This window comes from Panthera leo, chromosome B3 (genome assembly GCF_018350215.1).
Source record: "Panthera leo isolate Ple1 chromosome B3, P.leo_Ple1_pat1.1, whole genome shotgun sequence".
In the NCBI taxonomy this organism is placed as follows: Eukaryota; Metazoa; Chordata; class Mammalia; order Carnivora; family Felidae; genus Panthera; species Panthera leo.
Window position 1 is genome coordinate 121,536,573 of NC_056684.1, and position 13,025 is coordinate 121,549,597.

Consider the following 13,025-nt stretch of genomic DNA (forward strand, 5'->3'; position numbering starts at 1 on the left):
AGCTAACTGTGACCCCATCTTGGCCTTGGGAATATATACTTGATGCTACTTTGGGGATCATCTCCTGAGACTGCTTGCAGGGGTAAACTGTTGCTGCTTACCGAGCTATTCAGAATGGCATCAATCTTCTCCTCCTCTGCAGATCCTTTATCCACTTTACTCCTGTATGCTAGCAACTGCTGACGATCCTTCAGGTCCCGGCAAGTCTGTACCAACACACAGCAATAAAACTTCCAATGAGCCTTCTCTACAAGGGTCTTTTTCTTCCTGCCACTCCCAACACTGGGGCAAGGTTCAAGGAGAGACTGAGAGGCTACAGTGGGAGGACAGTGGGGTCAGGCACCTACAGAATTTCTTACTGAAGAGCTCATGTGGCTGGATTCAGTTCTATGAATTCTCTGAATGCAACAAATTTATAAAAAAAGAGAGGTCAAAGGGCTGGGAAAATAATACAGGAGAACAGGTCTCCAAACTAACTCTTGCCAGATCATCTTGTCTGTTAAAGCCAAAATTGAAAGAAGTACCACAGGATCTAGACAGAGAAGATCATAATCCCCCACTCTCCACTGAGGGTCTAACTCAGGCTTCTCCTTTCTTAGGGACTCACATCAATGACGACATCATGGCACTTGAATTTGGTGGCTAAGTTCAACTTTGTGTCCGCATCTTCCACCAGATTAACATACTCTTGTAATATCTATAGGAAGAGGTACTTCTGATTAATGACTCCCAGACTCATAAAACAAAGAGCTCTAAAAGCTACACAAAAAAAATCCTGAGGAAGGCATGAGTTCCATATCTGATGTCTACAATTCCCACCATCAACCATAAGACTAGTTCTGCAATGGGGAGTGAGGTGGACTCTATGCGGTACTTCCATGCTGGCCCAGGAGAGACAGGAAGAGCACACTCTGCCTTACCCTATAATTAGACATCCATGCCAGCAACAGGTGTGTTCTAGATCTGATCCGATGCTGTGCTCAGTGCTACTTGATGTCCTTTGTCACTGAGCTCTCCTTTTGTATCATTTGAGTAATATGTCAGTGCTCCACACGGGCTAAACACAGTAGATGCTCCTCAGAGAGGGGCAGTCTGGGATTCCTTCTAAAGGGCAGAGGAGAACTTCCCTACCTGACCTTTTCTATATCAAGATCCACTGCAGCTACTATATTGTCTTTAAGATAAGACCAGAGCAGATCAAGTCTCCCATCACTGACCAGTAAGAGGCTAAAAGTTAGGTCTCCTAGAGGATCCTGTACCCAACTCTCTTTAGGAGGCCATTACCTGGACAGGGGCACTATTCTTGTGCAAAATTTCTACAACCCGATGGAAGCCAATGGGCGCTCTCTTCTTGGTGTAGCCCAGCCAGTTCTGAAAAGGGAAGATGAGGCAGCAGTAGCCAGACAAGAAAGACTCAACACACTTTGTAACCATTCATTTTACGGTCAGACTAGAGTAACACGGTAGGGAGTGTGGATGGATGGGAGGTGGGAGATAGAGAAGAGAAACGAGTTTTTCAGAAAAGTCAAGGAATTTAACAGGATGGAAAAAGAGTCAGAGACAAGAAATAAGTTCTTAGATCTACAGGAAGAGAAAAGTCTATGAAATATGGCTAAATGAAACAAGCAACTTAATTAAGAATACTTGTAGTATGAACTTATCTGGATAGAAAAAAATTCTATCTTCCACGTATTTATATTCATATAAATATATTTGTAAATTTGTGAGAAGTCTGGGAAATTACCATCAAACTTTTAAGTGTCTGCCTTGAGGAAGGGACTGAAATAGGAGCAGGTAGACAATTGATAAGGAACAATGGATAAGGAACTTCATGTTATTTGACTGTCTATGCTCTCATAGTGTGTGTGTGTGTGTGTGTGTGTGTGTGTGTGTGTGTATGCATATATACAGCGGAGAGGCTGGCTGGCTCAGTTGGTGGAGCATGCGACTCTTGATCTCAGGGGCTGTGAGTCTGAGCCCCAGCCTGGGTGTGACGATTACTTAAAAATAAAATCTTAAAAACAAAAAAACAAGTAAGAACCACCTAACAAAGGGAAGAAACAGAAAATTCTCAAACCTATAGTAGAAAAAAGGATATTTAAAATATGAACAAATAGAGACAACCAAAGTAATGTAAGATCCTTGATTGGATCCTGACAGCAAACACAAAAACATAAAGTTTTAAAGAGCCAATTTGAATATAGACTATACATATGATATTATAATATTAATGTTAAGGGCCTGGGTGGCTCAGTCAGTTAAGCATACAACTCTTGGTTTCAGCTCAGGTCATGATCTCACAGTTCATGTGATCAAGCCCCCTGTCAGAGCCTGCTTGGAATTCTCTCTCTCCCTCTCTTTCTATGACCCTCCCCCACTTGCGTTTTGCCTCCCCCTCTCTCAAAATAAATAAATTTTAAAAATATATTAACATTAAATACCCTGAAATTGATAATATTGTGGTTATAAATGAAATAAATGCTTAAGTATTCAAGGGAAAAGTGTCACGATGTCTGCAATTCACTTTTAAATGGTTCAGCAAAAAAAGAGAAAGTAGATATGGCAAAATGTTAATAAACTAGTGAAATAAGTAAAGACTATTTGTGTTTATCATACTATTCTTTCAATTTTTCCTTCAGTTTGACAAATAAAAGGTTGGAGGAAAAATGTAAACCAGTAACTAGAACTTGAGATTCCCATGAGGCACGAGGTCACAAGACGGTAACTCCGAGGCCCCAGAAGCACCACACAATTCCAGGGCACCCACCTTTGTGGTAAAGAGGGCATCTACATCATGCCAGGCCCGAAGCTTGGCACGAGCGGCCAGGGCCGTCAGCACATACTGTTTATCTGGGATCTAAAAAACAGAGACCAGAGGAATTAAGGGTAAGTAGAAATGCATCAGGGAGAATTCTAGAAAAGACAGGCAAAAATATCCCCTGGGGTTGATTCTGCCCCTTAAAATGCACAAATCTCTCAAGTCATCAAGAACTTTCTCACTCCCAAGCCCCAGCACCACCGTAAGCCATTCGGTTGCAGTCTTTCTTCGCTTCCCACAAACTCAGTCCTTTCCACCTTTAACTGTGAATATTAAGGGACTTCTTGTGCAGGGTTACAAAGCAATATCCACTCCACGTAGTTACCCTGATACTACCTAACCCAACAGTGACCAGTTTATATCTACCTTAAATGTCTTCTTCAGGTTGACTGGACTGCTGAACGTCCCCTAGGATGAAAGTAGAGAAGGAATTTTAGTGTTATTGACTTTCTCAAATACCACCTAATCTAACATTTTCTTTTTACTACATTTCACTCTGTAGCCATTTAAACACAGAAAATAATTTAAGAGAAAAACTCCACCAGGTCTAATAGGATACCACAACTTGGCTGAATGAAACTGGATTAATACATATATTTCCCAATTTTAATGTTAATCTTGTGACCATTATGATCATTCCCACCTACTACCATTAAACTCAAATCTCTTCAAAAAACACAATTTTTTAGAGTACTCACAAATACTTAACACCCTGCTCTTCTCTGTACCATGCAAATCCATTTGAAATTATGGACCTTTGAACAGGGACTGCTGTGGGACCGGCACTGGTGAGACAGAATGTGCTATGCTAGCATGCCAGCTCACCGGAAGCCACACAAGCCCTTACAAACCTCTTTTTCCCACTTAGCCCACCCCTTCTGAGCACAGAAAGTCAAATAACAATGAAGTTCCTTATCCATTGTTCCTTATCTTTTCTGAGGGCCAGGAAAGCTTCCAGGTGGACTTCCAAAAACTATATACACCCATTGTTAAGAGCACAAGGAAATAACTGGCTTCGAAGTATATTCCTCTTGTGCAGTGCGAGTGTATGGGGTCTTTCTTTCACATTTTGCCTATACCTCAGCCTCCGTGTAATGGTAGAAGCAGGAGTAGAAAAGCGTGGTCACTAATGGCATGTTGAGGATAGAAGCTTTGCGGGGGTGCTTCCGGAAGATCTCAGTCTGTCCTGCTGATTCTAGATGCCGATCATTTGCCTGTGGTGGAGTGAAACAAGTGAAAAAAAACAACAATGTCCACAGAGTAGAGGTAAGAAAAAAACATTAAATACTACAGCAGTTGTGTTTCCTATCCTAGGAAAGAGGCAAAGATGAGAAAAAGAAACTGCCCAGGATATCCCAAGGGAGTTTAAAAACCATAAAATGATGACAGAGGCTTGTTGAATGGAGGAAGACTGGAGAAGTAAGGATGAAATGGGAGTTCTAGGAGGAAGAGAAAATACTTCCAGGTTAATAGCAAGTGAGAAGGAAAAGGATGCCTGAGAACAATGGAGGGAAAAGGGCGATCATGTAAAGAGGAAATGAAAGGCTCTCGCAGAGTATAACAGGAAATGACATATATGACAGAGCACAGAAGTCTCCTAGATGCTGAATGACACTGAGCACTGGCATTGAAGCAGAAAACGTAGAGACAAGGAGTCTAACCTCAATAATGATCTGACGTTCCAGGAGGGTGTAATGGTCTTGAATATGTGCAGAATCTTCTGCTGAAAATGGCAAACTGGTAGAGAGCCAGAAGGTTAGCGCCTCTTTTTCTACTAAAACAAGAAACAAACCCAACTAAACCAAAACTCCACTGTAAGCACAAGAGGCTCACAGCGCTTCACAAATCTGATCCCAATGCACCTTTAGACCATCCCTGAAAGGCAGAGAGAGAGAAAGCAGAAAACCGAATAGACCTTTGACTAGGATTCTGTATTTAAGGTTTTGCCACTTCAGGAGGGATCCTGATCAGCACCTGGCTGGCTCAGCTGGTAGAGCGTGAGACTCTTATTAATCTCAGGGTTATGAGTTCAAGCTCCATGTTGGGTGGAGAGATTACTTGAAGAAAAATAAAATCTTTAAAAAAAAAAAAAAAAAAAAAAAGGAAGGAAGGATCCTCTAAGTCTACAAGATGTATGTAGTCATCAGTGGTTGTGCTGAGGAATTAGAATCCTCTCACTGTGGGAGCTGGTGACAAATGAGATACTGAGTGAGTGAGCTTAGCCAACTGCCTATCACCCACAACCCAGTGAAGTGCTGTGGTTTCTTACTGCAGAGAAATAAGGTACAATTAAATTACAAGGCATGGTGGTACATTTATAGATTGATAAAGATCTCACAGATCTACACAAACTTGATCAAGGGTCCCTACCTTTCATCTTACATGTGAAAATGTTAAGAGACAAACAGCGTCTTGCCTAAAAGTCATACATGGTAAGTCAAGGGGTAAGGCCAGGAATAGAAGCCAGATTTTAAGCTTCCAGTTCACAGATCTCTCCTTTAGAAAGTGCTGTCTTAGTCCCATACTCCACTCACTCCTGGAAGAATTCTGAAACTCAATTACACTATCCCAGAGAAGCATGAGCCACAGCCAATTTTTGCCAAGAGATAAAGAGAGACAGCAATAGGTTTCAGTTCCTTCACTATTCCAACTTTTCTCTTGGTTCACCAGAGGCCACTATGACATAGCTCAGTATTTGATAATGTTCAAATTAAGGATTGCACAGACAAAGACAAATTTCTAAATGTGAAACCAGGCACTCACGTCCCATTAGGGACTAAAGCAACCATGAATACTGAACCTGAAGTAAGGCCTACCGGGAAGACTCTATACCTGTCTTGAAAGATAGAGGGAAGCAAGTTTCAGCCCAAGATAACAAAGCATTTTATGATAATGAAGGTTATTCAACAATAAAATAAGCTACTTCCAAGAGCAGTGAGTGCGTATCACTGGAAGAATAATATATGGGCTGGTTTTTACAGGGACTTACATCCTGGATAAACACGTAGGCTGAATCAGTGGTTCTTGTGCTTGGGGGTCTCAAGGACCAGTAACACTGAAAATAATATGGAAGGTAAAGTGTTGCCGACTTTTTATTTTAATATATGAGGTCATAAAAAAATTCCAATGCATTTTGTCACCAAAAAAAGGAAGGAGAGGAAGGAAAAAAAAAATTCCAGAATAAAAGGCAGTCTTCAAATAAAATAAATTTAGCGGTAGAAAAAACCCTCTTTTTATTGTCTTTATTTTTCTCAATTTACTACCCATCAGTGAAAACTCTACTGGGGAATTAATTTTGGAATCACTTCACTGAATGAGACCATCTTTAATGATGCTTATATGACCCACTATTAGGCTTTCCCTTCAACTACCTATCCACTCCCTTAGTCTCTTCGCTTCTCTATTTAAGAAGATTTATGCTTAAAAACATTTCTCCCCCATACTTACCCAATGCAGGTCTTAAGAAATTCTTTTCGTTTCTCGGGGTCCTGAATGTTCAAGTGCTCTCGATAATGAGACAGCTACAATTAAAAAAAAAAAAAAGGCAGGCTTTGAGTTATTTTGTCTCCTTAGAAGGCTGAGTTAGCTATGTAACTAGACCTTCCATCCTTAAAAACTAAATTCTTCATTATCAGAGATTCCTCTGGGCGTGGATGGGTGTGCGGGTGTGGAGAGGATAAACAGTGATTCAAATTGCTCTTCAGGGGCTGGCTCAGTAAGTAGTGCATGTGACTTTGTTTTTTTTAACGTTCATTTATTTTTGAGAGAGAGAGAGAGAGTGAGTGTATGAGTGGGGGAAGAACAGAGAGAGAGGGAGACACAGAATCCCAAGCAGGCTCCAGGCTCTGAGCTGTCAGCACAGAACCCAATGTGTGGCCTGAACCCACGAACCATGAGACCGTGACCTGAGCTGAAGTCGGACACTTAACTGACTGAGCCACCCAGGCACCCCAGTGTATGCGACTCTTGATCTCAGGGTTATACAGATTACTTCAAAAAAAATCTTCAAAACCACTCTTTGGTTTATTTATAACTGCAATATCTAATACAGTAACCACTACCCATATCTGGTTTACATTTACATTTAAATGATTTACGTTAAATTAAACAATTCAGATCCTTAGTTACAGTAGTCATTTTTTTAAGTGTACAAAAGCTACATGTGGACTAGTGGCTACCATATCCAGTAGCACAGATACAGAATGCTGCCATCATCGTAGGAAGCTCTATTTGGACAGCGCTGGCCTACAATGAAGCACTGAGTAGCTGAGCACCCAGCTTTACTCCAAAGTTTGGCTTTAGCCTATATAACTAAAACCAGCTTTTGCTTCAGCCTTAGCCTTTCAAAAGGCCAAAGAGCTAAATGCTTACTTCAACATTATTTTTGGCATCCTTGACCTTATACACAATCAATGGTAGCATGATCCTGTAAATACCTAATAATTGACAACATCAGTAACACAAATAAGGCAAGTCATCTGATTCACTGTTGACACGTGAAGACTCACATTCAAATACCGTAAGTCATACATATAACTCTGAAAGACAATCTTCTTATGTGCTTCCTATTTTGGAATTCTGAAAAAGGAACTGAAGATTAAATCCCTATTTGGGACGCCTGGGTGGCTCAGTCAGTTAAGTGTCCAACTTCAGCTCAGGTCATGATCTCACATTTCCTGAGTTTAAGCCCAGCGTCAGGCTCTGGGGCTCTCTGCTGTCAGCACAGAGCCCACTTTGGATCCTCTGTCTCCCTCTGTCTCTGTCCCTCCCCCACTTGCACGTGAGCACATTTGTGCTCTCTCTAAAATAAACATTAAAAATTAAAAATAATTAAAAAGTTAGTCCCTATTTATTATTACAAGAGCTAATTGATGCAATAATTTATGATGGTTATAAAAGTTGAGATTTTATGCACAATTAAAAACTTTCCAAAAATAAAAAAATAAATAGATTAGGGGCACCTGTCTGGCTCAGTGCGCATGCAACTCTTGATCTTGGGATTGTGAGTTCAAGCCCTACGTTGGGTGTAGAGATTACTTAAAAATACAATCTTTCATAAATAAATAAACAGATTGACAGTTAATATGAATATTAAGAGAATGAACTGGCTTTAAGAAGGACAGTATATCCTTTTAGGAACAAGTATATAAAAATGTAAATGATAACACAGAATAATAGAAATTATATCATAATCTAATCTTCATAAAATGTTTGGTATACAATCATTCCTAGTATTAAAGAAAGCAATCTTTGAGAGCTATGGTTTATTTTTATTGTTCAATTCCATTTGGCCTTAAGTCTTTCAGGGAAGTCCTACTTAGGTAACCTTCCCACTCTGTGAGGAGAAACTGAAAGGAGACTATCATCAGCTTTGTCAATTCTCAAATTCGTAAGGTTGTTAAACTCCAAATTTATATAAAACAGCATGCATGTAAATCTGAATCTTCAATTCAAATATAATAGAGAATAGGAAGAAAATAAAGTTTTAGAAGAAAATGCATTACCCAAACACACCTATTTTCACTAATCAAACTTCAAAACAACAAACTTCATAAGAATGCTGTATGAAGAAAATTCCCTACAGCTTCCAATCTATGGAGATTAGGGGCGCTTCAGTGACGCAGTCGGTTAAACATATGACTTCGGCTCACCTCATGATTTCATGGCTCATGAGTTCGAGCCCCGTGTTGGGCTCTGTGCTGACACTCAGAGCCTGGAGCCTGCTTCAGATTCTGTGTCTCCCTCTCTCTGCCCCTCCCCTGCTCACACTCTCTCTCTCTCTCTCAAAAAAAAAAAAAATGAACATAAAAAAAAAAACAACACAACAAATCTATGGAGATTAAAAATGTAAACAAAAAGCTTTTCAAAATGATTGCTACAGACTGCCAATCACTTTCAGTAGATTAAGATAAAGGATTTTTGTGATTGTTCCATGCCTTGAATATTAAGTAAAAGTTCCTTTTACAAAATGTGACTGAAAAAACATTTTCCTCAATTTTATTCTGCTGTGTGAAGAAGGTTAGCAAGATTATTAAGCGTGCCAGCTGAATGTGAGCACTGATAACACCACAAACGTGTGGTGTAGTGACCGAAGGGACAATCCTGCCATGGATATGCTAAGGAATTCTTACCCCTGCGCTACAATGGCAAACTTTTAAAAGTATATCTCTACACTTTTAATAAAATAATGAAATTTTTGGTACAATTTCAGATTTATTCTGGTATTCCAGGAGTTTATTCTGTAATGGTGAAAATCTGCCAAAAATCAGTTTGCACACTTGGCCATTCAGCCCTCAGCCAAAATGTGTATTGGGTGCAGCCCGGCTTGACCTATCTTCCTTCTTGACCTATATCTGCTTTCTAATCCCTCTTAACTCTCCAACATCTTCTAGCATTAGAAGCCAAAACCCAAAAGCTCCTACAAACCAGGAAGTGAAAACAACTAAGAACTAAAAAACAAATTACAAATTGACCAGGCCAGTTTTTATTCATTTATTCAAAAAAGTGTTTATTGACACGCCCAATCAAAAGAGCATATAAAAAGAAACAGTACATCATTTGGATTTAGTTTTCAGGCTTCCCAGTGCCTTTCTCTTCCGGATGCAATCAATACCAAAGGAAGGAAACTGTTAACTAGTCTGGGATCTCGGAGGCTGGGTTTTGGCTTAGATTTCTGGGATCTTGGAGGCTGGGTTTTGGCTTTGATTTCTGTTAAACAGGTCCCCAACTGAAACAAAGGCCACACTTACCGCAAGCTCTTCTGTTCTATCTAGGAACCTGGGAAGAAGCAGAAGGGAGCAGGGCATTTTTATCTATTGATGTGTGGCAGTATAACCTCACAAAATAGGATGGCTGCTCTAGGAGAAACACAATTCAAACTCATAAATTTGCCTCCATAAATGAAATAAGCCCTCCTCTTAAAATTTCTATGAACAACCTCTTCAAAACACATGGTGGATCAGATATGAATGTTCCCCTGATCGCTCTAGCTGAGAAAAAAGCAAGGACAAGAAGGCATTGCAGGACAGTAATAACTTTGTAATGTTAACAGGTCTGATAGGCTCAGAGCCTCCACAAAACCTTAGCCCACAGTAATCTTACAGGGTTTTTTGGAAAGATTAAAGCCCTCTTCTCTGTCAGAACAATCCTGGAAACAGATTTTCTATATTATTCTGTTGTTTTCACGTAGTGTAGAATGGGTTTTGTCTATCCCAAAGGTGGTAAGACCTTGGAGAACAAGGACATTGTCTTCTAATTCTTTCTTATTCTGAATGGACCACTGTAACTAACATCACTGCTTTGGCCTAGAGGTGATGCCTAATAAAGCCTTGTTGATCAGGGGGGAGGGAGGGAAGGAGGGAGAGAACAGCCTGCCTCAATGAACATGTCTTCTGCAAATTCCTCGCTAACATCTGTAATCTTGGCCCTGACCAGGTGATCTGCTTTTCCCACCATAGTCTTGGGGCAGCTCACCACTGTGCTGGAGTCACTAGATAATTGGAGTTACCATAGGCCACATTATCAGCCTAAACAAAGGTTCTAACCGCTTTCCTGACATTGAAGAAAAGACATAATATACATTTTAATCTAAGGGCAGGAAAGTCTCTACTGATTAGAATGAGATAGGGAAGGAAGGAAAACATGGTAGAAGATATTCTCCTGCCCCTGACCACCAGCACATATGCCTACCTCTTGCCTCTCTACCTATTAGAATCCTACCTAGTCTCAATTCCTAAACACCTCCATGTGGCTTTCCTTGGGTATCCTGACTAAAGATTGTTATTTTCTTCTTTTGCTCTTCCACCGTACTTCCCACTGGCATCATTGGGGACCAAGCAATAAAAGATACCTTTATTCTGAGTCTTTTATAACAAAATGCTTAAAAATATTAATACAGACTATGTATTAAGCTAAGTGCTTTTCCCACACTAACTCTTTTAATCTTCATAATGACCTGCCAGGTACAAATCATCATTTCCATTGTACAGGTTTGGAACTAATGCTTGGAAAGGTTGGGCAACTTGTTCAAGGTCACTCTATGAACTAAGTGGTGTTGCCAGTATTCAATGTAGGTATGTTTGACTCCAGGGCCGCCTCCTTAACCACCTGCTATACTGTCACTTTATCACAGGCTGAGGTGCATTATTAGTTATCCCATCACCGTTTCAGTATCTTATCTAATAACAAAAAAGGACAATATCTTTTCTCTTTGTATTCTCCAGAGTGCTTTGAATAAGGACTCAGTAAACTTCATAGACAAGATGATCAGTTCTTACCTGAAGAGGTCTAAAAGCAACTTTTGATCCCCTATTTCTTTAAGGAAGTGAATGAGATGTCTCAGAGCAACCTGTCGCACCTCCAGCTCTCGGAAGAGGATCTCTGGCAGGCAGGAAATAGTTAGGTGGGGAAGATTAAAGCCTATTACTCAGGTGTGAAATTGGTCTCCCTCCTCATACATTCCAAACATCTCAGACCCAATCACAAGCAAGGAACAGCTTTTTATGGTACCCATTCCTCTGGCTCAATCCACCATCAATGCACTCCATGGTCCAGGGCAACTCTTAGCCATTCAGTCAGCCTTCACCAACTCAACCAGCAGGCACCTAGCATGGACTCTGAAGTCCTCAAATCAACACAGCCATCTGTCTGTCTAGCAAATAGGGACACTTCGAAGTGAATAGACTTATCACCCTACAGGATGAAAAACTGCCCTCAAGAGATGAGATGGATACTCTGAAGTCTTAGGCCATCCCAGCTGTCTCAGAAACAGACCTGATCATGGTGAATTCTGATAAAAGCCACAATGACATTCTCCCTTCAAATGTAGCCGGTATCTTGTTGACTGAAGATTTCTCTCAACCCATGCTCACCTTTGCTCAGTGTCCTCTTCAGGAATATCAGAACCTAGAGGAAAGGAGAACAAAGAATAAATTACTCTGTGTAACCTTTCAAACGCAAAGCCCTGCCCTGAGCTCCTGATGTCTAGAAATGATGTCAGCGACACATTAGGCATCTTGGCAGATGTCTAAGAGAAGTCCACCTGCCCATTCCCACGCTGGCAAGAGACACCCCCTCTGAGAGACTGCTCTCACACCTCTTCTCTCTCAGATTACTTTTTAGAAGCCAACCTGCTGCTTCCTGATTATAATCAAGAGTTCCACATACAATGCATGTCCGGCCAGCCGAGCCTCAGAGCATGTATTACTGAGAATCCTACACTTTAAGAGGAATCGAGGGGGTGCTTGGGTGGCTCAGTTAAGCATCTGACTCTTGGTTTTAGTTCATGGTTTGTGAGTTCAAGTGCCGCATCAAGCTCTGTGCCCACAGCACAAAGCCTGCTCAGGATTGTGTCTCTCCCCCTCTCTGCCCCTTCCATGCTCTTGCTCTCCCTTTCTCTCTCTTAAAATAAACAAACAAATAAATAAGAGAAATCTAGGATCTTTACTAGACATTTAACCTAAAATGTTAAAGTCCTATTCTGATTGGACTTTGAGAAACTACTGAAAACAACAATTAAACAAACGACAAACAAAACCCACAACTTACTGCAGTAATGACATTTCCATCATGCATGCTTACTGCTTCCTCTAGGAGTTGTAGCTTGTCCTGTAAGGAGCGGAATCTTTCTAGTGAGCAGGCCTGGCAAAATAAGAACAGAATTAGCGTGCAAGAAAGTCCTGATGTCCTGATGAAGTCCTGCCAAAGTCAATGGGTAGAGAGATCACCTGTTCTCTTTTTAAGGAGGTATAATTTACATACAATAAAGTCTACCCTATTCAACTGTAAAATTCAGTGAGTTTGACAAGTTCATATACTACCATAATCAAGATACAGAACAACTCCATCACCCCAAAAAGTTCCTTGTCAGCTTTGATGCCAACTCCCCCCCGACCCAATCTCTAGCCCCTCACAACCACTCATCTGTTTTTAATCACCAAAGTTTTCCCTTTTCTAGGATTTCAGAAACAGAATCATACAATATGTACTCTTTCACATTTGGCTTCTTTTACTCAATTTCACTTTTTTTTGTTTGTTTGTTTTGTTTTTAGTAGGCTCCACACCCACATGACTTGAACTCATGACCCTGAGATCTAGAGACACATGCTCTACTGACTGAGCCAGCCAGGTGCCCTTCAAGATCACATTTCTGGGATGAATCAATACATTGTGGTGAGTACCACTAATTTATTCCTACTTACTGGTAAAC

General features: G+C 40.6%; 1 protein-coding gene across 3 annotated transcripts in view; it reads right to left on the bottom strand.

Moving 5' to 3' along the window:
* The window catches only part of VIPAS39 (VPS33B interacting protein, apical-basolateral polarity regulator, spe-39 homolog), a 37,907-nt gene that overhangs the window by 3,862 nt on the left and 21,020 nt on the right, over positions 1-13,025 (bottom strand). For all 3 annotated transcript variants that reach the window (XM_042943932.1, XM_042943931.1, XM_042943930.1), the window contains exons 8-19: positions 12,365-12,457; positions 11,689-11,722; positions 11,095-11,197; positions 9,568-9,595; positions 6,266-6,339; positions 4,480-4,555; positions 3,898-4,032; positions 3,185-3,226; positions 2,768-2,857; positions 1,285-1,371; positions 608-697; positions 102-206 (exon numbers count right to left, since the gene is read on the bottom strand). In XM_042943932.1, the coding sequence (XP_042799866.1) occupies positions 102-206; positions 608-697; positions 1,285-1,371; positions 2,768-2,857; positions 3,185-3,226; positions 3,898-4,032; positions 4,480-4,555; positions 6,266-6,339; positions 9,568-9,595; positions 11,095-11,197; positions 11,689-11,722; positions 12,365-12,457 (957 nt within the window). The remainder of the gene's footprint in view (positions 1-101; positions 207-607; positions 698-1,284; positions 1,372-2,767; positions 2,858-3,184; positions 3,227-3,897; positions 4,033-4,479; positions 4,556-6,265; positions 6,340-9,567; positions 9,596-11,094; positions 11,198-11,688; positions 11,723-12,364; positions 12,458-13,025) is intronic.